Source organism: Vigna umbellata, chromosome 2 (assembly GCF_029865625.1).
Source record: "Vigna umbellata cultivar VRB3 chromosome 2, Vumbellata_1.0, whole genome shotgun sequence".
NCBI classification, from domain to species: Eukaryota; Viridiplantae; Streptophyta; class Magnoliopsida; order Fabales; family Fabaceae; genus Vigna; species Vigna umbellata.
Genome location: NC_142166.1, coordinates 48628190 through 48654343, shown reverse-complemented (window position 1 = coordinate 48654343; position 26154 = coordinate 48628190). Strand labels below are relative to the sequence as shown.

General features: G+C 34.1%; 2 protein-coding genes and 2 pseudogenes across 14 annotated transcripts; 2 read left to right on the top strand and 2 right to left on the bottom strand.

Moving 5' to 3' along the window:
• Positions 1 to 2709: 2709 nt before the first annotated feature.
• LOC124843465 (uncharacterized) lies at positions 2710 to 7294 on the bottom strand. 13 transcript variants are annotated; one of them, XM_088107251.1, is made up of 6 exons: positions 6686 to 6759; positions 5818 to 5870; positions 4440 to 4487; positions 4120 to 4208; positions 3937 to 4034; positions 2778 to 3129 (listed from the first exon to the last, which is right to left on the bottom strand). In XM_088107251.1, the coding sequence occupies exons 3-6, from the start codon at positions 4450 to 4452 to the stop codon at positions 3024 to 3026; spliced, it is 306 nt and encodes a 101-aa protein (XP_087963377.1). In that variant the 5' UTR covers positions 4453 to 4487; positions 5818 to 5870; positions 6686 to 6759; the 3' UTR covers positions 2778 to 3023. The 13 variants fall into 13 exon arrangements, 8 of the variants coding, with proteins under 8 accessions (XP_087963377.1, XP_047176169.1, XP_087963380.1 ...); XM_047320213.2 differs by lacking the exon at positions 5818 to 5870 and having other exon boundaries at positions 6686 to 6815; XM_088107254.1 differs by lacking the exon at positions 6686 to 6759 and having other exon boundaries at positions 5814 to 6391.
• Positions 7295 to 7722: 428 nt separating this feature from the next.
• LOC124845251 (protein EARLY FLOWERING 3-like) lies at positions 7723 to 11627 on the bottom strand (annotated as a pseudogene).
• Positions 11628 to 13965: 2338 nt separating this feature from the next.
• Positions 13966 to 15116, top strand: LOC124845245 (zinc finger CCCH domain-containing protein 23 pseudogene; annotated as a pseudogene).
• A 6139-nt stretch (positions 15117 to 21255) lies between these two features.
• On the top strand, positions 21256 to 26146 carry LOC124845247 (protein EARLY FLOWERING 3-like). Its single transcript, XM_047322314.2, has 5 exons — positions 21256 to 21653; positions 21739 to 22234; positions 22405 to 23240; positions 24717 to 24768; positions 24886 to 26146. Exons 2-5 carry the CDS (start codon positions 22019 to 22021, stop codon positions 25900 to 25902), a joined length of 2121 nt encoding a protein of 706 aa, XP_047178270.2. The 5' UTR covers positions 21256 to 21653; positions 21739 to 22018; the 3' UTR covers positions 25903 to 26146.
• The last annotated feature ends 8 nt before the right edge of the window (positions 26147 to 26154 follow it).

Here is a 26154-nt window from a genome sequence, read left to right as displayed (position 1 = left end):
CTAATTGATTATCTGTGTAATTGGTTATTAGCAACAAATTCTATCACTTATTCAGTTTCATCTCATCGTATTTTAGTCATCTTAAATTATAATATTATTATTAAGATATTTAAATCATAAATATACAGGAATAATGATAAAAACACACACTAAATGTCTGATTTTGTTTTTGATTCAACAATATAGATATTAGAGTGGAAGAAGTAGAAAGAAATAAAATCAAAACTGACATCATTGAGGAGGAGAAAGAATAATGAAGTGATTTTTCTTTTGATGTAAACATGGTTTCTGGCAACGAATATGATAAACCATGCGTTCTCGTTTTCTGAACTTTGTTAGGAGGGATATGGGCCAATCATCCACATTAAGGGCCTTTCTTTCTTCCTGCACTCCCCCTTTCTCTTCCTGCACTTCATCGCTGACATCAATCAATCCACAGTTTATCTATATTGATATTGTATTTGCATTTATTTAAGAAAATATTATCCTGAAAAACATATTTAAAAAAGGCTTAAACTCAGTGTGAAACCGATATGATATGATAACATTTTATGCTCACAGTTATGCCATTTTATGTTGCCACGATTGCCACATTTTATTTATATACATATATATGAAGAATAAGGATACATTTCATAATTGTATTTACATTTTTTTATATAAATATACAATAAATATTAAAAATAAAATATACTTATAGTTGAAGGATGAAATTAATCGTTTTATTGCGTGGACATGGAAGTAAACTAGAAAAAATATATATTAAACTAATGATAACAAACAAAAAAAAACTTACAAGTCACGATTCTACAATATAAATTAAGAAATTTTTTCATAACGTAGATGCCAAAATATAGTATAACAAGATATTAAGTAACTAGTCGACAATTAAAACCAGAACAGCCTTCATAATTTAAAGACCGCAGCTCTTAACATTCAACTTATCTTGTTCTATATAAGCAAAAAAAATCAATAAATTTATTATCTTTAGAATCAATAAATATATATTTTAAGTAAAAAATGACATAATTTTGTATATATTATTTCTATATAATTGATATTCTATCTTAAGTAAGTTTTCATAGAAAGAAGACCAATAATATACAATGATATAAAAATAATTATAAAGAAAAGGGTAGCATTAAAAAATATATAATTTTTTTAAGAGTTATTTTTAGTATTACTATCGGTTTTAATCTTTGGAAAATATGTTATCTGCGGTTGCAAAAATCGTTGGAAAAAATAGCGTCGTTAAGTATTACTGACGGTTTTTGGCTAAAACCACCGTAATTTTCCGGAATTTTGACAAACCACCAGTATTTGTGGGGTTTCGATAAAACCGTCGGAACTAACGAGGGTTTTATAGAAATCGTCGGAAATAATCGTGGTTTGGTAGAAACCACCGGAAATGACTATTGAGTATGGCCAGGTTCCTAATCTCCACATCCGTGCTGGCTTTGATGTTACTGTTTGATAATTTTAGAAGAATATTATTACTTATGATTCTTAATGATATTATGTTGTGTACCTAGTTAATTGTACATTTTTTTCTTCATTTTTCTTATTACTTATCTCTTCTTCTTTTTCTCCCTATCATTTTCTATTCATGCATTGAAACTAATATCTATATTTTCATCTCTTCCTTGTGTGAGTTTATTCCTCGATATTTGAAACATTGTTTTATTTTGATGAGAACAGGGATTTGAAAGAAATTAAGTTGTGAAAGGTGATTCGAAAAGGATGTAAACAATAGAGAGTGGGAGGTCCCTCCTCTTCCCAATAAAGTGAAAATGACACTCTCATCTTTCTTTTAACACATTTTTGCTTTCCAACCTTAAAATACAATCTCTCTGTGCCTCTTAAACATACCACCACTTCATCATCTAACCTTTCATCTTCCTTTACATACTAAAATGTCATACCTAACCACAACATTTATCAGTCTGATAAAGTTCATCTTATTATGTAGGGTATGTGCATGCAATACATGTATCATGTAAGAGAGAGTTTAGAAAGAAAGAATTAACAATGTTAAACCTATCACATGTTTAGGGGTGTGTGTAGGTTAATTTCTTTCACAAAAACATTATGTCTGCAACCAATAAACAATGTATGGATCCTTAATAATAATAATAATAATAGTTATTCCTCTCCAACAAACTAAGATACAGTAAAGTGCTGCATATTAAAAATTAGAGTACTCTTATAATAGGTTCATTCTGGTCAAGATATTTGAAACATAATTAATTGATCTCTACTTAACGTTTTATTCATTCACCTTCCAGACAACAATTCATAACTTCTACTTAGTTTTATAACTAATTAGAATAAGTAAGACTATTTCAGTCTTCAAATTTATAACTAATTTGGTATAAGACTTAGTTTTATAACCAGTTTAGTAAATTTATCTTATGTAATGTTTCGTTGAATATCGTCACTTATTCTAACATTTCAATCCTCTTGACATGAACAGAAGTCGTTTTAATGGACCAATCATGGATAGACATGCCTAGAAATACAAGTCAATATACGAGAGAATTGAATATCTTCTTGGACTTTGCGTTCACTAATAGTGATGTTAGGGGAAAGATAATCAAAAGGATATTCAGTGTGGCTTTTACACGGGGAAAGAAGAATAAATGACGAAGATCCTCAAGTAATGTCGAAGCTCCTCAAGTATCGCCGAAGAAGATGGTGGCAGAGTTGAAATTAATGATAATATCTTTCGATTATAAATTGAAATTATATGGTAGAATGAAACAAACACAACAGCTAACTTGTTCACCAATCTTTCGATTGAATTGACTATTTTTTAATCATTGCAATGGAGGAACAAAATCAACGTCCATATAATTATAACCACAGGGAATGGGACAAATTATCCACCATCTTCTGTTCACTGACATCTTTTGTTCTCAGAGCATGCTTAGACATTACTTTTCAAACGAATGGGAAGATAACGACAAAAATGGCATTACCAAAACTCTACCTCAAAATCAATATGCATTCTTAATTCTTTGGGTTTATTGGTCTTGAGTGGCAACCCTATCAGTAACTTTCCCTCCAGGAGTTTCTACATTACTTTCCTTAAAACCTAGTTCAGTCAAGTCTTGTTTTGCCATCAAGTTCCTGTAAGAAGCCAATTACATAGTTCATGGTAATTAGTTATAAAAACATCTAGTCAAAACAAAGGTAGGAACCATATATACCAAAAGTAATATCTACAACATAATATAACTATTTTACAATGAAAAGAACAAGACAGATCAAAGATATCCACTAAAATCACTAACTTCTATACTTAATATTTCATCATGAGAATAATTTGGATTAAGATTATATTCCATGATTTCGTTGCAAAATTGGTACAAATTTTGATAGAATAGCATTCTACTTGTGACTACGATCTTGTCAAGCTCATATGGTGTCATTAAATACACATCTATAGAAAAATCATTGACAAAACTTCTGCCTGAGAAATGATTAATAACGGATGCCAGTTGAATAACAAGAATTAATCCTAAATATAGAGACTTTATCTCTTAAAATGCTATTACTGTTTCCTGTCTCCAGTAATCTTGTTCTCTTTCTTGATTATTCAAAGAGGCATTTTGTTCCTATAATTAGGTAATTTGTAAAAGTATGGTTGCATGTATATTTTCTATTGTGTTTAGTTCCATACTCAAGATCACAATTAGGTTTAAATGAATAATGCTCACTTTTTCCTCACCAAAACTTGCATTGCTCAATTAAACATATCATAGTCAAAAATTCAGAATGACTAATTCAAATCCACGAAAGATAATTAACACTTTATAAAGCTGCTTAGTCATCATGTCAAACTACAAAATTGAGCTCAACAGAGAAGCCTAACCTATTTAATTAGACTAGCATGTGCATTGAAAACTTATATGCAATGCATTGAAAGCAAATCACCTCTCCATACGACACTGTAAGTATTTTTTTGAGAATTGCCTGCATTTTTCAGACTGGTGGCCAGCAGTCTTCAAACAATTTAAATATTCCACCTTCTCCTGTAACGAGGGCGATACAAGAATGAATCAAAATGGAGCTGAGAAACCAAAAATGAATAAACAAGTGAAAAAGAAACATACATACTAGGTCACACAAATGCAAATGGTCCAATGGGAATATTCCCTTTTCGGGAGGCACTGGACGGAGCCCCCTGTTGCCACCAAACGCACCACCTATACTACACAAAACCGTTAAAGACAATATTAATAATCAGAAACCGGTAAAGAATAAAGCATAGTGAAACATACTCTACAACATAGGAATAACAAAGGGTATTTGTTTTAGAAACAACAGAAAGAAGCATAAAGATTTCAAACAACCATAGAGCATAGCATTTTCACTACAAAATTTGGAAACAATTCATTTATCAAACAGAGGATGAAAGGTGAAAGGGAAACAAATACCTGCAACACTCATTTCTAGGATTTCATGCGGAAGCTTTGATACAGAATCTGAAAAACAATTTCAATTTCAACTGGATTAAATTAAAAAAAGAAAAAAAAACACGCTGTAAGTTGGATCCTTTGCACTTGAGATGAACAAACCAGGAGTCAAGTTTCTTCTGGGTAAAATGTTTAGAACTTTATTTTATCTTTAAGCAAACTTTTTAATTAGAGTTATTAAACTCTTTAAGAGTTTAATAAATTTGAATATATGTATATATTATTATATTATATTATGTATGAAAAGTAACCAGGGAGTGGTGAGTTTACGAAATTAACCTTGGGTGATTGATCTAGATTCAAGGGTGGGAGAGGCTGGAATCTATGTAGACAGATTTTTTAGCGTAGTAAAAGGGGTGGTTTTTGGCTCGTTGCGGGGCTTTGTATTTGTATTTTAGTTTGAAGGAGAGTTGGGTAGTTAATTTTTTTTTGTTGAAGAGAAGAGAATTGGATATTTGAGTCGAGCCTCGAGGGGCCTAGCCTAAGAGAGAAAGTGTGTGTGATTCCCTATAACGGGCACAGCTGGTTCCACGGCTTCTTTGGAGCCTTTGGATTTAGAGAGCTTTATTATTGGGCAATGAAGATGAAGATTGCTACGCGGTGGAATGAGGAAGGAGACGGGACGGATCTGCGACCTGGTCCCTTCGATCCGACGGCCAAAATGGAAAAGGACGTTTCGTTAACACGTGGAAGGAAACCCTCCGCTCCATGGTTCCATGTGAATAATCAACTCCTGCTTCAGCCTCCTACATAGATCCAGAACCTGCAAATCCCCCTCTCCTCTAATCTAATCCTAATCCTATACATCGCACAAACCTTTTTCATTACTTTTCTTTCTATGACATGAATTCAAAATTTCTTCTTTTTTATATAATTTCCATAACAGTAGTAAACAGTAACAAAACTCGGAATCAACCACACCAACCTAAACCTCCCAAGAAATCTCAAACCCCCTGTCAGACGTCAGAAGCATAGCAGCAAGGCTTGGATTATTAACCTGATTTTCATTATAAGACTCGCCCGACGCTACCAATGATTCCAAGTTAAAATGTAAAGAAACAGACACAAACTATTTTGATTAAAAAACGAAACATCCAAATTAATAATGCAATGCCCGAAAGGATTCCCTAAGTTTCAAACCGATTACGCAAGAATCCGCTCCAACTATATGTGTTGTTTTTGTGTGCCTAAATATCATGGCGTTAATCCAAATTCAGAACCAGATATTATTAATATACCCTATCATCTAATTGTGAGGCAGACATCAGAGAAAGTGAGGTTAGCTTCTGGAAACAAAATTTGACGGAAGTAAAGAAGGGGATCTCACGCACTTACTCACCGTGAGTTCCTCTTCATTGTTTAATTTGGATGAGACTGCAAGGACCTGACCAACTGGAGAGTCGACAGAATATAAGCCTTTGTGTATTCAGCCGAGATGAATTAAAATATAATAATAATTTTAGTAGTGGCCCAAATTTTTAATTTTAAACTTATTTACGGTAATATTTGAAGCTTAAGATTCTTTGGGTGAGAAATGTGATTTACAAGTTGCACATCATCGCATATAGCCGGCCCAACGAAATTTCGTGGCAGACATCCCACTAAACAATTTCAAAACCACTCTCTGCCCCCACTACTCCTCACTACACTTTCAACTCATTCCCATGCTCACGCTGTGCTTTTTCTCTGCCACTTTTGTTTCCAGTTCCCTTCTAACCAGTTCCTCAGATAGGTATTTATTTCACTCGTACCCATGTGCTGCTTCCTTTCAAACTATACACATATCTTTCGCTAAAAACACCTTCACAGTACACGTACACCACCACAAACCCTAGCTTATTTATTTTATTTAATCAACAAAACAAAACAGATCAAAACAAAACACTGGCCCACGCGCCACTGCGCCACCAACACCATCCTTGCCCACAAGATAAGTATGGATGGATACACACTCAACCAGAGAAAAGCAAAATAAAAACAATTATCAAGATATGTAATTTTAAGCAACGATTTTTAACTTTATGAATCACAACACACAAATCTTGAGTTTTCCCTCTTTTCGGTATAAAATCCCGAATTTTGTCAAATTGACCTATTCTCAGATCTTATTTCAGTCTCGCTCAATCATATTTTTTTTTTAAAAATAAAGATTAAATCATATTTATGGGGAAAGATAAAGTAACAAAGTGAATGACAAATTGCGTTACCTGAGAATTCGTTGCTGCGGAGAAGAAGGACGTTGACGGAGATTTGGATACCCTTTACTCTGATTATGATGATGATTGTTATTGTTATTATTATGAGTGTGTCCAACTCCAAGGGTGTTATTATTGACACCGAAGGTGGGCTTATTTAAAGAATCCTTATCGGTTCCAACGACCCGGCGATCCACCCGTACCGTTGTCCTCTGAACCGGGCCTGAAGAATCGTCCTTAACCTGCACCTTCATGCACCTTAACCGCTTCCGATTCCCCCACTGCAACACCAAATCCGACGTCGTTCCCTGTCTAGCGCCATCGGAACTCGCCCTCAACAGCAACGACCCTTCCCCTCCGCTTTTATCTCTACCACCAGACACCGTGTTATTGCTTCGAATACTTGAATCTTTCTCCATTTCTTCCACCTTTCCACGCCATCATCATCGTCACCATACTAGGTTAATTTAACTGCTAGCTACGATCAAAATAATTAAAATTAAGATTTAGTCCTTCACATGGTTACATTTTTAAATTGAAATTGGATTTGTGTTCCTTCACAAACAAAGACAGCGTCTCTCTCGTCCACATCCCAATTAAGAGATTACTACACTGTTGAACCGACGTTCTTTCGGACCAGAGTCTAAATCTGGCGCCTTATACCACTCGGCCAAACTGTCTTTTCTTTAAGTGATCACAACTTTTTCTAATAGCAAGTTTGACTGTTAACAAAATCATTTAACAAAATTTGAACTAGATAATCCAATAGCAAACCAATATCATCTTATTATAATTTTAAAACCCAAACCATTTCAAATCAATTTGGTTCGAAAAATTGAGTCAGTTCCTCCTGTGTTCAAGACACAGGAAAAGAGAGAGACCCCCTGACAATTGGAATGGCGTGCATGGCTCCATGAGAAGAAAATGGTCTCAAAGTTATCACATGCAAATCGAGTAACATTTCCACTGGCTGATCCATTAAACGAAAAAAATCAAGTAGATTAACAAGTAATATTTCTATGACAATTACCAGTTTCAAGAATGCAATATAAGGGTAAAAAACCTCCTCCGAAACAGAGAAGAAGAACAGCACTTATGTGTAGAACTAACATGTATGGAAACAAGATACGATAAATATTACATTTTGACCAGTTCTGAAATACCACATGTATCTACATACCAATGCTGTAACAAGGTCAAAACTACGATAAAAAAGTATGAAACAAAACAGCTTGTTTCATGACATAATACTCAAGAAAGAACAGGAACTAGACAAACTTCTTGAACCATCGCTAGACTGAGTCATACTATTTTCTCTCTTCCTGAATTGATTGAAAAATTCTAGCTGCTGAAACAGTTGCTGATATTCGGTTGTGCGGCACGACTTTGATTACTCGAGTTGGTTGTCCGGTTTCAAGAGAGCGAGGAATAGACTCAGGTTCTGCCGGAACCATAGGGAAAAGAGGAAGAACATCCCTTCCTTCTGCAACTTGCCCTGTGCTTAATCCCTGTGCCATTACACCAGGACTACTTGCTGTACTCCCCTGCAATTCAAAATCCTTAGGTGTCTGATATTTCAGGACATGTGATAATGCTCCATTTCTCGGAGTTGGTAAATTACAAGAGCTTTGATTGTTTGTGATATGATCAGCTTCCCCTCCAGGTAAATGATCATTATACCTGTGAGAACCTAGTGAAGAGAACCGGTTCACCTGATCAACAGCTGACTCTGACATTGTTGCATTCATAACTGTCATCCCATATGGAGGGAAGTAAGCAAGACTTCCTGGAGGTGTTTGAGGTGAAACCCCAACACCTTGATGAGAAGTTGGGATTCCATAGGCTGGATTCATAAAATTACCACCAAAAGGAGCAGGCCCACATCCTCCACCATCTGTTCCTGTGAATCCAGGCCTAGGATATGGCTTGTAGGCAAGCCCTTCGTAAGGAGTCATAACAGGAACTAACCATTGGTGCCCAGCTGACTGATGGAAACACCAAGGGCCCGTTCCACTGTCAGCAACCACATTTGCCCGTTGAGGATTTCTTGGAAAAGGGGCTTAGTTTGACAGGTGGCTATCGTTTTTGACTGATGAGAGAGACGTCTTGCCAACTGCATTCTCCGCAGAACATTCCATTTTATGATTTAACTTTTCAGAATCATCTGTGCGCTTAAGGTTTTGTTGCCAAGGTTTTACAACATATTCCAGTGAAAGTTTCTTCCGAGTAGACCCCTTTGGAGTAGACTTTCCCAGAAAAGTGCCATCTTCAAGCAAAACCTCTGGTGATCCAGCAATTAGTTGTTGGACCTGCTTAAACATAAAAAATACTTCATTAGTATGAAAAAACTTCAGGAGTGTGCGTGAAAGAGAAGCTAATAAGCTTCCCATTCTGGACCAACACATGATGCTGAACAGTAGCAGAGATAATTTAACTTAATCAATCTGTGAAGCTCAAACACTTGGACAGTAAACACTCTCTGTTGACTGTAGAGAGGAACAAGAGTTGGATCAAGAAAATTGCACAATACTCATCCAATAAGGATTTGAGACAGAGAATTGAAATAACATAGAAAATGAAGCTAATGAAGTATATGATCATGTCGGAACTAGGATGCACTGGCATAGACCTAACTACAAAATCAAAGGATCTCCAATCAAATTAGGTAACTGGTTAAGTAAAATAACTTCAGTCAACAATTTATGTGTGTGTGTGGGTTGTGGGGGGCGGTGGTGGGATATGCACCATGTACATCAAAATCATATAAAAAATATCTATATGATATATTCATACAAGTCTCAGCGTGGTTCTTGGGGAGGACTAAACATATTATTAACAAGACATAAATATGATAACCATACCCGGTTCACAAATTTAACATGCCTATCGTAGTGTCATGAAAAAGCTTTCACATGGTTTAAGACAGTAATGACTTGTATCTAAGGCCATTTAAAATTACCACAGAAAAAACATTATATAATTCAAAATAAATATTTGAACAATTTCTTTGTCTCTATTCGGAATAAAGACTGGATAACAAGGAGCATTGGAGCATACAACAAACTGTGGGAACATTAGCATTCAACAGTCACAATCAATCAATCACTCTAGAAAAAATGTAAAACTTCACAGTAAACTTCTTTTCTGGGGCTGGGGATAAGCACATATACATCAAATTCATGCAAAAAATATCTGTGATATGAAATTTATCCAAGCTCTAGATGGCAAGACGACCTGACTAACAAAAGTGTGTATAAGTCCCAACCCAAAATTCTCGAAAGTAGAAAAAGAAGACACTGGATAAGTTACAGAAAAAGGGCAAAAATCCCCTTATTATCAAAATCTCAGTCATGAACTCTCCAAGTGTCCCTACCATACATCCAGGGCCATCCTGCCTTACTTGGTCCCCCTTCTTAGTTCAAGTCCTTCAGTGTAGTGTAAGGAAACTTGCCCCAGTGGTGACATGGAGAACCAAGCAAGAGGAAACGTGGACAGAAACATATCCAAAATCCAGTGGCTAGAAGACAGTGAATTATGAGATGATATGCTGTCACACGGGTGCCCTCCAACATAGTATAATATTAAGACTGCTCACTGCCCTGTTGTAACCAGTATCCACCATTAAAACACTATCAAGGACTTTGATTTTACAGCAACAACAATAACAATAGTCATGTCCCACTAAAGACTTTGAATCTATACAAAAAATTCAAATAGAAAGTGCCCCAGGACTAGCAAATTTCCTTTCTTGAAAACAACATTTATAACTCCTTAACTGAAATGAAAATATCCAGCCAACATGCATAGAGTATATATAACTAAGGATGCATAATAGAAGAAAACAACAATCAGCGGTGAACAGTTTCCTAAAATCAGTGGACATATCAAGCTTCCACCAAAAACATGGCTTTTGGGTTTTGTAATCTAAATCTAGATATGGTTGTCCTTGTCCACAATAGTCAACAATTAAGATATTGTCAGGTCCAATCAATTAAAAGAGTTTACTATTTACATGACAAAAAAATATTTCACAAGGAAAATAGACTTCATTAAGACCATTAGGAACTGCCAATGCAACCGACAGGGAACATGACTTACAGGGCAATTGCTCTTCTAGCTTTCCAGAATTGCTTATGACCAATTATTCCAACAACATCATCTGGAGAAATTTTCAATGGTGACAGATTGTCTACCGAGGAGATCTTCGAAGCATTGTCACTTCCATTTAATTCCCCCCTACTGTATCAGACTGCCCGTCCCCGGTATCATGATGTCCAGTGTCATTGATTGCCTCAGCTGGATTGGTTTGGTTTGCTGTAGCGGCATTTCCATTACCAAGCTTCCTTGAAGACTGAACAAGAGAACCACTGTGTCCAATGTCATTGGATTGGGACCCCACTCCACAGTCCTGCTGTAAGCAGTCCTGCTGTAAGCAACCATCATCCTGTCTAAATCTGTTCCTTATTGATACATGACAATCTTGAAACTCTTGATTCGGAGTCACCTTGGCTTGCCTTACTAAGGTGTCAATATTTTCTCTCGTTGATATGTTTCGGACAGACGTTACTGGCTGGTCTTTACTTGTACTTACTTGAGGAAGACCATCAGTCTCACATCGCGCATCTTTCCTGACATGTGAGGACCCAAATTGTTTGGGAACCCTTTCACAATCACTTTGCCCTGCAACTGAACAACCGAAATACCTAGTGCCTGTATGAGTGATCTTTTTCCTGTCGAAACTCTCAACACTTTTATCATTACACTGACCAACCCTTGAATGAACGTATACAGGAACCCTAAAGTCTTCTTCATATACCTTCTTTCTCTGTTCAAGAGAACAAGTCAAATTTGCCACTTCCGATTGGCGAGAGTGACATTTTTCTACGGGACGAATAGGTTTCTGCGATGGCATATGAGCAGGAAAGACATGATTTCTCTCAGCAAAGACACGATTTTATTACATCTTAGATTGTTTGATTGTGATTGTTATGGGAATGTTTTCTACTCTCCACAACAATAAAAACAAATATTATTAACAAAAACAGCCTCTAAAATATAATTTTTCTTTTAGAATAGTTTTCCAACAATTATTTAAAGAAACCGATTATGTTCGCACCTTCATTTTTTCATCTAATTCCTTAAATATTTAAGCCTTAGTTTCCTTTTCATGGAAGACTTTGTTTACCGGAGATGATTTGAAAAAATAATTTAATGAATTTGAAAATAAATTTTTTATTGTTTATTTAGGTGAATCTGAAGTAATTGATAGTAGATTTAGGTGGATTTGAGAGTAAATTTAAGTGAATTTGAAGGTAATTGAGAATGGATTTGAAAATAAAGTTGATAAGAGTTAATGTAAGATTTGATTCATGTAACAGATTTAAAAAATTTGTTTAATTTTTAAAAACTAAAGATTATCAAAATATCTGTAATTTTTAATGTAATATAAAATAATAATTGTTAATCTTATATTTAATTGTAAAAGGAGTTTATAAAGAGTAAAAAATTAACATTAATTTTTAAAATTAATTTTAATATTGTAAAAAAATTATTTTAGTAAAATAAATTTATTTTTAATTTTAATATTTTTATTAGGAAAAAAAAATCAAGGAATCAGATTGTGTTGATATATATATATATATATATATATATATATATATATATATATATATATATATATATATATATATATATATGTGTGTGTGTTATATATTATGATACTGAACATGTAATACTAAAATGGATATCTTTTTATGGTGAAATAGTTTTAAAGTATCTAAATTTTGATTCTACAGGAAATCAATCATGTTGGTGCTGGTGGATTGTGGGCAGAGCCTGTGAATAACAGATGTCATTACTTTCTTTTTTTTCTCGTCTGTCACCACCGCTAAATCGCACCGTTTCATGCAAAGCATTCCTCCTTCCTCTTAAGGCCCAATTGAGACATTTTCCAAAAATAAAAACCTAATCTTGATAATTGAAAACACGAGGATTTACTTAAAAATTTTCAACAAATATAAGTAGGGTTTAAACCTAATAAATTATACATTTTCGCTCAAAAAAATATTTTATTACAGTTCACCTAAAATTTTATTTGCGGGAGATTAAATTTAACAAAAGCTTCATATTTTGAATTAATACCTAATATTAATTATCACCACATCAATTTATTATATCTATAAATAATTATCCAGATATTAATTTGTATATAACTTTCATTTTAAAATATTTTATATCAATTTAAAACATATTTTGTAATTTCTTTTTAGATTTAGTTTTACTTATTGCAAGTAAAATGAATAATACTTAGTTTTTCTCTATCCCAACAATTTAATACTTAAAATGATTATAACATTATTTGAATACTTTTTTATAAATTTTATTAACAAGATATTTATTTAAACATTATTAAATCATTTTAATTCATACAAAATTTATTCATTAAAGTATTATTGTCATCTAACTTAGTTGATCCCGATGGGTAAAATACTATTTTATAATTGATATTTCAATATAACATTTTTTATTTATTGCATTTACTTATATAAAGTTGTTTTCATATCACATTACTAAAAAAATATAAATATAATTCTTATTTTTTTTAAATTTTAAACCACTACTTAAATTTTTTTAATACTTATATACTCTTTTTTTTCAAAATAATAAATTCATTTTAAATTTTGTATAACGAACAATCGTAATGCAATATAGTTTTAAACATATTTCATTAGTTTTACAATTTTTTTCATCAGATTGATTTTAATTTATCATTTAAATTATTCTACATTGAATTCACACAAAATATAATTATAACTTTTTATTTTGTTTACATATTCTTCAAACTCTTTATTTTCTAAATTCAAAAGAAAAAGTAAAAGACCGAGTAGAATTCAGTTCGCCAAAAATCAAACATGGACCGGTTCTTTGACACTGACGTGGATTATTAGCTATAAGAATTTGATTCTCCAAAAATTGAATTTCTGAACTCTAACAATAAATTGGTTTAATTAAGTTAATAAAGTTATAGCTGTTTATCCTAGACATCATAAATATATATATATATATATATATATTATATATATATATATATATATATTTCTGGGTGGTTAACTCAATTTTTCTGATGGATGACGAGAAAGAGAAGAAAGGTTAACACCAACTCTTACAGTAACAAAGCCATGTGGAAGCTGTACACCTCATCATCATAAAACTACAGATATTTCTATGTTACTTGTTATTGACTCAACCTTTGTCAAACAAAGCAAAACCCCGCCTTATATATTTACTCACTCTCACCCAAACAGACAAACAAAATCCAAATCATAAACACATGACACCCAATGTTCAAATACCCCTCTGGGACTCCGCCGCCGCAGACGGAGGACCGGTCTCCCCGTTCTCTCCCAATGCGCCCGACACCGCCTCCTTCTCCACCGATCATTTCCGGATGTTCCACTTCAAGGTCCTCACCTGTCCACGTGGCAGGGCCCACGACTGGACCGAGTGTCCCTACGCCCACCCCGCCGAGAAGGCTCGCCGCCGGGACCCCCGCAAGTTCCTCTACTCCGCCACGGCGTGCCCTGATTACCGGAAGGGGAACTGCAAGAGGGGTGACACGTGTCAGTTTGCGCATGGCGTGTTCGAGTGCTGGCTCCACCCTTCTCGCTACAGAACCCACCTCTGTAAAGACGGGACTAACTGCCGCCGCAGAGTTTGCTTCTTCGCTCACACCAACGACCAGCTCCGCCTCGCACCCGATTCGTCCTCTCTTTCCTCTCCCACTTCGGTTATCACCTCTTCCTTCTTCGATTCTCCACCCTCTTCTCCTTACGTCCACAACATACAAGAGATAGTTAGTTCAATGCGGAATGTTCAACTGGAGGATGGACTTTTCTCGGGTTTGACCCGGTGCGTGTTCGGGTCAACAAGTGGCGGTATTTTGAGTGGTAATGGGTGTGAGGAAGAAGAGCCTGCTATGGAGAGAGTGGAATCTGGGAGAGATATTAGGGCGAGAATATACGCGAAGCTTAGCAGGGAGAATTCCATTGCAGGTTCTGCTCCTCACGTTGGATGGGTCTCGGAACCGGTGAATGGATTCCGGGGCCTTTGATTTCTCTCTCTACTGTTAACCTCGTATGATGCCATGTCAAATAAAATAAAATTTCATGTACATAGTTGTTGAGTTCTGAAGAGACTGTTGGGTGTCTTTGCTTTGTACTTCCCTGTCTAACATTTTTTACCTTAGCTCTGCCTTTCCCAGAATGGCTTCGCTACCAATTGATTGTATAATATCAAATGTTTATTTTCGACTGTAGTTTTCTGTTAGCACACCACCTTTGTCTCAGGAATGTCAGAAATCAGAAGATTGAACAATGGTGTCTTTTTTTTTTATGTGCCAAGAACAGTTATCTAACGTAATTCATTCATATGTTTGATTCTTCAAGCGGTCCCTTCTCCATTTTCTCCATTCATATCTAGCTTCTGCTGGATAGTTTGCAATGCTCTTTTCCATTTTCTCTGATTTTGGATCATTCGGATTGTGCTAGCAGACAAAGGAGCAAAGTAAAAACCAAAGTAAAAAGCAGACATTGTTTATCTTCTTCTATAATACAGCTATTGCAGTGTTTGAAATCTGTGTGTTGCAATGGCTTCTCTTGTTTACAGAAGGTACGTAGTAAACGACGTGAGACAATGATGGTGACATTGAATTGTTTTTACGATTCGAATGTAAGCAATTTGCACGTTGTTATCTAATACAGATTAATGTTTGGTTGAGGTAACTTGGGGTCCAACTATGGAAGATTTTGGATGAGCACTCGATTTAATGATTGAAATTTATGAAGCTTCTTGGTGAATATCAACACAAATGATAGTATCTCACAGTTTAAAATATGTATCGTGCATTGTACCTGATAAATATTGCTTTATATAATTAAAAAATATAATAAATAAGCATTTTGATTACACGAATCGTGTTTTAACTTTGTAATAAAATTTGATATAAAGTTATTTCTATTTAAGAGACGCTGATTACAGGTTATTGAATGAGGAAATATTTGGTTCATTGTGGGGGTGAGAATGTAAAATACACTTCTAATATAGAAAAAAATTATATCGAAAATCTTTAATTAGAAGAGGGGAGAGAACGAAAGTTTGATTTTGTAGGATATCTAAATCTTAAAACTGGGTAAATTTCATTTCCTAATTTATAATTTTGTAGCTATGATAAATTTTAATTAATAAAATATAGTACGTCAGGGAATACTTTTATACTGCTCCTCTTTTATGAAATAAAGCTTGTTACATGCATTCTTGGTGGCATGCACTAATAAGAAATGAAAAATGAAATATATAATTATTAGCTATAACTCTATCAGATATATATGTCTCCATCATCATTGACTTTTAAAGTAACTATAAACAATTAAATAACATTAATTATAAACAAAGTATAATTATATTTGACTTCGTTTTTAATACGAGTAGAATATATACCATATATTATACTATCAAATCCTAAATTGCTCTATTATTAAAAAGTATTGAATTTTATGTAATTTTTTTAACTCACACTTAAAGTATTATTTCATGAACTGATACACTAAGAAAATTTACGCTAGCAACGAATAATTTTTTGTTTTAAAAAAATGACACTCTTATTTTATTACTATTTTCATTTAGATTTTTTTCCTTATAGAATTCAGTAAAGTATGAAAGCGATAACATAGTTAACAAGTGTATTTGAATATTATATATAAACATTTATCCTACAAGAATAATAACTACATGAAAGGTTTATGAGTTATGAGTAATACGAAATGATTAAACTAATAAGGCAATTGGATTGATCTTAAGCAAGATTAGATAGGGGATGTGGATGGTGATGCTGACAAAGCAAAGCTTATCTTGTATTCTAAGACGAATCTTAAAGTTTATCCACTTGGTGTTGCTACTTGTCTTTCTTTATTGTATCCCATGAAGAAGAGAAAAATAATGTTGTTGATAATATCCACTCATGTGAAAATCTAAGAGTTGGAAGAGACAAGATGTGGTCAAGGATGCAGCATTTGCAAAGGAGGGGCCCTTTAAGTTCAAACAAAGCAAATGTGGTTGTTTCAGTTTGAAGTAATAAGAGATTAATAGAAAACAAAGTACGTTGATTCCTATGGGTAAACAATCGTATAAATGAAAAACAAGACAAAATTGACGGTGGTTTCACAATTCCATCGAAAACGACCACGTTTTCTGAATTTTTGAGAAACGACAAAAGCTGTTGTGGCGTGCTGCGTGGAACCATGCCATCGTGATTATCCATCAACAATCACAATCCACACACTCATCCTAAAGATCCATCTTTAGGATAGTTTGGTGGTTGAAAACAGATCATTTTTTTTCTTTTCATCATATTATATAAATAATGCTTGAAAAAAAAATATATATTTCTATCTCTATCAAATACACTGTTAACATATTTAAGATTTCTTCTAAACAAATTATATAAATTAGTAATAACAAATTTCAATTAAATTTAGTAAAAAAATAACTTTAATTACACTCGGCATTTTTCATCTTAAAATTCCAAACATAGACAAGTCAATCACACACAAAATAATTGTTGCAAAAACTAACAAAAGACACGAACAAAACTTCTCGATGATACGTGTAAATTAAATGTTTTTAAAGACTTATCTACAATGTGTTGTGTAAGTTCTTCATATATAAAAGAAACTTCTCAAAAATTTCAGGATATCAGAACTAGCAAGTATATATTTAATAAATAAACCTAGGATATTTGTGGAAAAGATCAAGTACAAAAGGAAAACAAAGGGACAAAAGAAAAAGAACTCAAGATGAATTCTATAAAAGAAAAAAAGAAGAGCTTTATAAGAAACTACTATGCTAGAGAGAGAGAGCTAATCAAGAATATATTATGTGCCATTTAGAACATATCCATTTATAGAGTTTGGATGCGAAAGGTGACCACTCCAAAAGACCATGCCTTGTGGAAGATCCCAAACTTTGTGGTTCGTTGAGACCGAATCAACAACACTCAAAAAGAGGATGAAATCTCGATCTTGCGGAAGAGGAGTAACAACCTTCAGTGTTATTTGTGGAGCAACTTCCAATAACACGCTACAACTATACACTTGGTCAAAAGTGAAACTTTTGCAATATCTATATCAAAGCATAGGTTTTATAATAATCCCCACATATTACAAAAGAAAATAAAGAAATAAGGAAAAAGAAATAATTTAATGGGTTTTATAAGATGTAATGCATTAGAGCTGGTATAACAAGATATACAAACAGTTTTAGAACAACTTGAAAGTTCTCTCTGACACTTATATGTTATGTATATTAGTATTACAACTTTGGTTGGTGTAAGTAAATTTTTACTTTTATGAAGTTTGAATATATTCAATATGTTATTCTAACATTATTCATTATTTTCAATGTTTAAGGTATTTACATCGTTGAGCATTTAGAGTAAGAATAACCACATTTATGGATTTATTGACTCTATTATCATTAAAAAAAAGTTAGGAATAAAGGTGAAGAGGTGCAAAAGTACCTCTTAGAAGTATTTGAAAAGGGAAAAAAAAAGTCTACTTAACACCTTATTCAAACTATTATTGTTGGAATCTTTAGGGGTCAATAACAATTGTTAGTAATTTTTTCTCAACAATCTTTTCGTGATTATCTTATGTTCATTACATAAGAAACCTTATACTTTGGCAATTAAAAGTGCACTAATAGTGTAAGTTTTTTATTAATCTATTTATTTTGTACACGTAATTTAATTTTACTAAGTTTCATACTAGACACTCATTTCAGTGTACATTTAACTTTTATAGAGTGTTTGAGGCTTATTCGAGGTTGCAAGAAACATATACTGCCTCTAAAAAGAAGTTACAATTTATTACACCAACTGTAAGTAGTTCATCTTTGAGACTATTGAAATACAATTGTACAGTTTATGATACATTATGAATTTAACTTGCAGTACTCGCGTCAACAAGGAAACTTTGAGTATGATATTACATCATGAGACACATGTAGAAAATCATATTTGTAAACATCATTGACTCAAACTATTTATTGTGTAAATATTCGATAACACATCGTCAATTGAATAAGAGATTCTAAAGGATGTACGGGAGTAGTGTGTTGCATTCCTTTTAAATGTTTATATACGATGTTAGGTAAAAATTAGATCTATTTATAATAAATTAAGATATGAACTATTATTTGATGTGTAAATAGTAAGAAATATAGTGATTATTTTGTTTCTTTTATATATATTTAGACTGTATTATGATATTAAATTTTATGTAAGTTTGTATGAGGTGGATAACACATATAAACTGTGTATTGAAAAATAATATCACTTTTTATGCCGGTTAATAATATCATATAAACTATTTTAACTAGTAAAGAAATGCTCCTTTAAAATTCTTTGGAAAACTTTCTTCCTAAGTAAGGTTATTTTGTTTATAAAGATTCTTTTACTGATATAGTTAAAACAACACATTTAAATATCTAACTACGCGTAATTCACCATTTATGTAGGTTCGTGATGCACTACTTTTATGTTAAATGGATAAAAAAAATATTTTCGACTTTTGAAAAAAAGTCATTTTTAGTTTATGAATTGTACTATTCGAAAGTTAAATATGATTTTGGAATTATATAATCCACAAAACTTTCAGTATGTAACTGAAGTTCACTTCTGAATTATACAATTTAAAAAGAGAGTAAAATGACAATTTTTTTTATGTGGAAGGACAGGCAGAAACATGTAAAAGTGTAGGAGAAACCTGCCATTAAACTAAAGGGGTGGTAGATATCATCTTTCCAACCAACCAGTTAGCCCAAGAGAAGTAGAAAGCCTTAAGGCCCAAATCAAATTTAAGTACAAGGGCCAGCCCAATTTAAATCCAGAAAAACTAAAACCAAACCCAGATTTGAGCAGAAGATTCCCACATCTCACTACATTAGAAGATTTTTCTTAAATAAATTCACTTAAATCCAATTAGTCAACTTTGAACACAGCTTTTGAATACCAAAGATCTCAATAAATAAATAAAAATAGCAGTAAAGACGTGATCATAAAAGCAGAGTCTAAATACTAAGTTTGGGTATTATTCATGTCAATTTATGTTGTCTTGTTCGTTACACGTAATTTATTCCTTAATAACAACACAGTGGATGTGTGTACGACATCAAACGGAATATAACCATAGAATTGTCTCGTCGCTAATAAAATATATTATTATTAACTAAGAATACTGTCACTCTCATCTGGTTGTCATTCACAATCTACTTGTGCTCATCCATATGTCAATTCTTTTGTCACAAAAAGAAATATTACGAATAAAGTTAATTCTAAAGAAATAGAGTTATTGATGAATAAAAAATTACAAAAATAATAAAGCGGTAATGAAGTTTTCTCATGTCTATGAATACTGCAAATGTTGTTGCTGTGAAGTTTTTATTTACGCTTTAAAACGTGCACCCAAACAATTATACCAAAATCTGGGAACCACAGTAGACCGATATATAACATGATAAATTGTTCTTGAGTAATCACTGCTTTTTAATTTCAATTTTAAACATGTACTGAACAAATATTTAAATAATAATTTTATTGTCATAATAACTTTATTTAAATATATTTGTGTGAAATAAAATACTGTTAGTAATATCTAACAAAAAGTAAGCCTTCATTTATGTTATCCAATAAGACTGTTTTATTTGAACACAATATTTTTTAATTATAAAAAAATTATTTTTTTTATGTAAATTTACCTTTAGAAATATGATTAAGAAGGAATATTCCAATAAATTAAATTTTGTAATCAAATTAATTAGTAACGAAGACAATAGATATTACATAATATACTGTAGAGATTAACTTATTAGAAATAAAAAGAAAACAAATTCATAAATTAGTGTCATTCTCTTAAAAGCAACTAACATCCACTAGAAAAAATTCATTTCGATGACATGGAAAATATACTATCAAGTATTTTAAGAAAACAAAAGTTTATTATTTTAATCAACAATCACCTAGTACTGAAAGTTAAAACACGCTGACATACATGAATTAATTTTAAGTTGTATGAAGTCACATAATACTTTGACTATATAAGAATGTAATCTATATGTTTTCTTGCAATTTAACTAGTATAATGAATATAAATGATTGGAAATGGCCAACGCAATCTCGTTGGGATGATGTTGGATAAAAGGTTATAATTATAATGAAAAATTATTTTTTTAAATAGATTTAATCAAGTTAAATAAAATAAAAGTAGATTAAATTCCACGTACTTGGATTCTTTTCTGTAGGAGCAGATAACATCCATTGCAGTGACGAATGCGGATTTCATGGAATCTGCCTTATTTGGTGCTTTTCACAGTCTGTCATTGTAAGATTCCGATGCAGCCAAAAGGGCAAAACTCACAATGACGTGCAACAATCACAGCCCAACACGTGGATTTACACTATTATCGATGTTTCTTTTATTACATTGTTAGGAAGAATATCTGAAAACTATCCAATTTGGAAAGGAAGAAAAGAAAAGAAAGCAGAAAAGTGTTGTGTGTATTAGAAAGTAAGTGCCATGTAAGTATATCCATGAATGTTATCCAGAAAGAAAAGAGAAGATTAGAAAAAGAAAATCCAGTTAAAAAATTTAGTGCATTAGGGAGGTTCTAGTTCTATCCAGAAAAGGGGGTCCACATTGTTTGCACTTTTCTTTCTTTTTCCCTTTCTAAGATGATGATCCATTCCTTCTCCTTTTCTCCTTCTCGAATTTGTTCCCTCTCTTCTGTCCCTTCCCAATATCACTCCTTCTTGTTCCTAAATTCTCGCCTTCTCTGCCAATTCGCGCCATTACTTTTTCTCACATCAACTACTTCTGCTCTGACCCGCTTCCCTTCCCAAACGCTCCTTGCACAATTGCAAACTTCTTCGGTAATCATTGGCTATTTTATTTTCGTTGTTTTTCTTTTTCGCCTTCTTTCGATTTCGGTTCTGAAATTTTTCAGTTCTTGCCTAGGTTCCCTGGATACCCAACTGAGAAAGGTTGAGATTTGACTTCATATCGAGAAGTGGGTAGATTCAATATCCACAAGTTCAGCCCCTACCGTCGTCAAATTACTAGCTTGTTTGGAGTTTCATGGTTAAGTGTTAATCTGACGTTAATTGTGTGCTGTCGGTGAGAGATTGTTTTGGATTTGTGGATAAGAGAATCATGTATTGCAAAATTTAACATAAAAGGACAAGAAAGAAACGTAAGGTATTGTGTACTGTTAGGATTAAGGTTTGGAGGTATAAGAATGAAGAGAGGGAAGGATGATGAGAAGGTGATGGGGCCAATGTTCCCTAGGCTACATGTCAATGATACAGAAAAGGGAGGACCAAGAGCACCACCTAGGAATAAGATGGCCCTCTATGAGCAGTTTAGTATTCCCTCTCAAAGGTTCAATTCAGGTGTTGTGCCACTCAACCAAAATATTTCCAGTAATACTGCTCCTCCTACATCCTCAAGTCAGGTAATATTTGGATTCTGTTACTTGATATGATTTCGTGTAGTTTCTTTAAGTATGAGAGTATTTTATTTTGCCAATTAGTGGTTCTGTTCTTGTGTATGTTCTGACTATTTTGTGCAAGAGATGGTTGTCTTTCTTTCTGAATGTTTGGAATTGGATTTACCTATTTGCAGGGGACTGTCCCTGAGAGAAATCATGTCTTTCCTGTTCATTTGCCATCGCAGAAACCTATTCGTCCCGTGGAAAAATGTCACTCTCGCCAATCGGAAGAGGCAAATTTGACTTGTTCTCTTGAACAGAGAAAGAAGGTATATGAAGAAGACTTTAGGGTTCCTGTATACGTTCATTCAAGGGTTGGTCAGTGTAATCATAAAAGTGTTGAGAGTTTCGACAGGAAAAAGATCACTCATACAGGCACTAGGTATTTCGGTTGTTCAGTTGCAGGGCAAAGTGATTGTGAAAGGGTTCCCAAACAATTTGGGTCCTCACATGTCAGGAAAGATGCGCGATGTGAGACTGATGGTCTTCCACAAGTAAGTACAAGTAAAGACCAGCCATTAACGTCTGTCCGAAGCATATCCACGAGAGAAAATATTGACACCTTAGTAAGGCAAGCCAAGGTGACTCCGAATCAAGAGTTTCAAGATTGTCATGTATCAAAAAGGAACAGATTTAGACAGGATGATGGTTGCTTACGGCAGGACTGCGGAGTGGGGTCCCAATCCAATGACATTGGACACAGTGGTTCTCTTGTTCAGTCTTCAAGGAAGCTTGGTAATGGAAATGCCGCTACAGCAAACCAAACCAATCCAGCTGAGGCAATCAATGACACTGGACATCATGATACCAGGATGGGCAGTCTGATGCAGGGGGGAAAATTAAATGGAAGTGACAATGCTTCAAAGATCTCCTCGGTAGACAATCTGTCACCAGTGAATATTTCTCCAGATGATGTTGTTGGAATAATAGGTCAAAAGCAATTCTGGAAAGCTAGAAGAGCAATTTCCCAGTAAGTCATGTTCCCTGTTGGTTGCATTGGCAGTTCTTAATGGTCTTAATGAAGTCTATTTTCCTTGTGAAATATTTTTTTGTCATATAAATAGTAAACTCTTTTAATTGATTGGACCTGACAATATCTTAATTGTTGACTATTGTGGACAAGGACAACCATATGCAGATGTAGATTACAAAACCCAAAAGCCATACTTTGGTGGAAGCTTAATATGTCCACTGATTTTAGGAAACTGTTCATCACTGATTGTCATTTTCTCCAATTATGCATCCTTAGTTATATATACTCTATGCATGTGGGCTGGATATTTTCATTTCAATTAAGGAGTTATAAATGTTGTTTTCAAGAAAGGAAATTTGCTAGTCCTGGGCACCTTCTATTTTGAATTTTTTATAGATTCAAAGTCTTTAGTGGGACATGACTATTGTTATTGTTGTTGCTGTAAAATCAAAGTCCTTAATAGTGTTTTAATGGTGGATGCTGGTTACAACAGGGCAGTGAGCAGTCTTAATATTATACTATGTTGGAGGGCACCCTTGTACAGCATATCATCTCATGATTCACTGTCTTCTAGCCACTGGATTTTGGATATGTTTCTGTCTTCGTTTCCTCTTGCTTGGTTCTCCATGTCACCACTGGGGCAAGTTTCCTTACACTACACTGAAGGACTTGAACTAAGAAGGGGGACCAAGTAAGGCAGGATGACCCTGGATGTATGGTAGGGACACTTGGAGAGTTCATGATTGAGATTTTGATGATAAGGGTATTTTTGCCCTTTTTCTGTAACTTATCCAGTGTCTTCTTTTTCTACTTTCGAGAATTTTGGGTTGGGACTTACACACACTTTTGTTAGTCAGGTCGTCTTGCCATCTAGAGCTTGGATAAATTTCATATCACAGATATTTTTTGCATGAATTTGATGTGCATGTGCTTATCTCCAGCCCCAGAAAAGAAGTTTACTGTGAAGTTTTACATTTTTTGTAGAGTGATTGATTTTTTGTGACTGTTGAATGCTAATGTTCCCACAAATTGTTGTATGCTCCAATGCTCCTTGTTATCCAGTCTTTAGTCCGAACAGAGAAAAGAAATTGTTCAAATATTTATTTTGAATTATATAATGTTTTTTCAATGGTAACTTTAAATGGCCTTAGATACAAGTCTTTACTGTCTTAAACCATGTGAAAGCTTTTTCATGACACTACGATATGCATGGTAAATATGTGAACCCGCCCCCCACAACCCACACACACACATAAATTGTTGACCGGAAGATATTTTGCTTAACCAGTTACCTAATGTGATTGGAGATCCTTTGATTTGGTAGTTAGTTCTTTGCCAGTGCATCCTAGTTCCGACATGATCATATACTTCAATAGCTTCATTTTCTATGTTATTTCAATTCTATATGTCTCAAATCCTTATTAGATGAGTATTGTGCAATTTTCTTGATCCAAGTCTTGTTCCTCTCTACAGTCAACAGAGAGTGTTTGCTGTCCAAGTGTTTGAGCTTCACAGATTGATAAAGGTAAATATCTCTGCTACTGTTCAGCATCATGTGTTGGTGGGAAGCTTATTAGCTTCCCTTTCACGCACACTCCTGAAGTTTTTTCATACTAATGAAGTATTTTTTATGTTTAAGCAGGTCCAACAACTAATTGCTGGATCACCAGAGGTTTTGCTTGAAGATGGCACTTTTCTGGGAAAGTCTACTCCAAAGGGATCTACTCGGAAGAAACTTTCACTGGAATATGTTGTAAAACCTTGGCAACAAAACCTTATACGCAAAGATGATTCTGAAAAGTTAAATCATAAAATGGAATGTTCTGCGGAGAATGCAGTTGGCAAGACGTCTCTCTCATCAGTCAAAAACGATAGCCACCTTTCAAACTACACCCCTTTTCCAAGAAATCCTCAACAGGCAAATGTGGCTGCTGACAGTGGAATGGACCCTTGGTGTTTCCATCAGTCAGCTGGGCACCAATGGTTAGTTCCTGTTATGACTCCTTACGACGGGCTTGTCTACAAGCCATATCCTAGGCCTGGATTCACAGAAACAGATGGTGGAGGATGTGGGCCTGCTCCTTTTGGTGGTAATTTTATGAATCCAGCCTATGGAATCCCAAATTCTCTTCAAGGAGTTGGGGTTTCACCACAAACACCTCCAGGAAGTCTTGCTTACTTCCCTCCACATGGGATGACAGTTATGAATGCAACAATATCAGAGTCAGCTGTTGATCAGGTGAACCAGTTCTCTTCACTAGGTTCTCACAGGTATAATGGTCATTTACCTGGAGGGGAAGCTGATCATATCACAAACAATCAAAGTTCTTGTAATTTGCCAACTCCGAGAAAGGGAGCATTCTCACATGTCCTGAAATATCAGACATCTAAGGATTTTGAGTTGCAGGGGAGTACAGCAAGTAGTCCTGGTGAAATGGCACAGGGATTAAGCACAGGGCAAGTTGCAGAAGGAAGGGATGTTCTTCCTCTTTTCCCTATGGTTCCGGCAGAACCTGAGTCTATTCCTCGCTCTCTGGAAACCGGACAACCAACTCGAGTAATCAAAGTCGTGCCGCACAACCGAATATCAGCAACTGCTTCAGCAGCTAGAATTTTTCAATCAATTCAGGAAGAGAGAAAACAGTATGACTCAGTCTAGTGATGGTTGAAGAAGTTTGTCTAGTTCCTGTTCTTTCTTGAGTATTATGTCATGAAACAAGCTGTTTTAATTCATACTTTTTATCGTAGTTTTGACCTTGTTACAGCACATTGGTATGTAGATACATGTGGTATTTCAGAACTGGTCAAAATGTAATATTTATTGTATCTTGTTTCCATACATGTTCGTTCTACACATAAGTGCTGTTCTTCCTCTCTGTTTCGGAGGAGGTTTTTTACCCTTATATTGCAT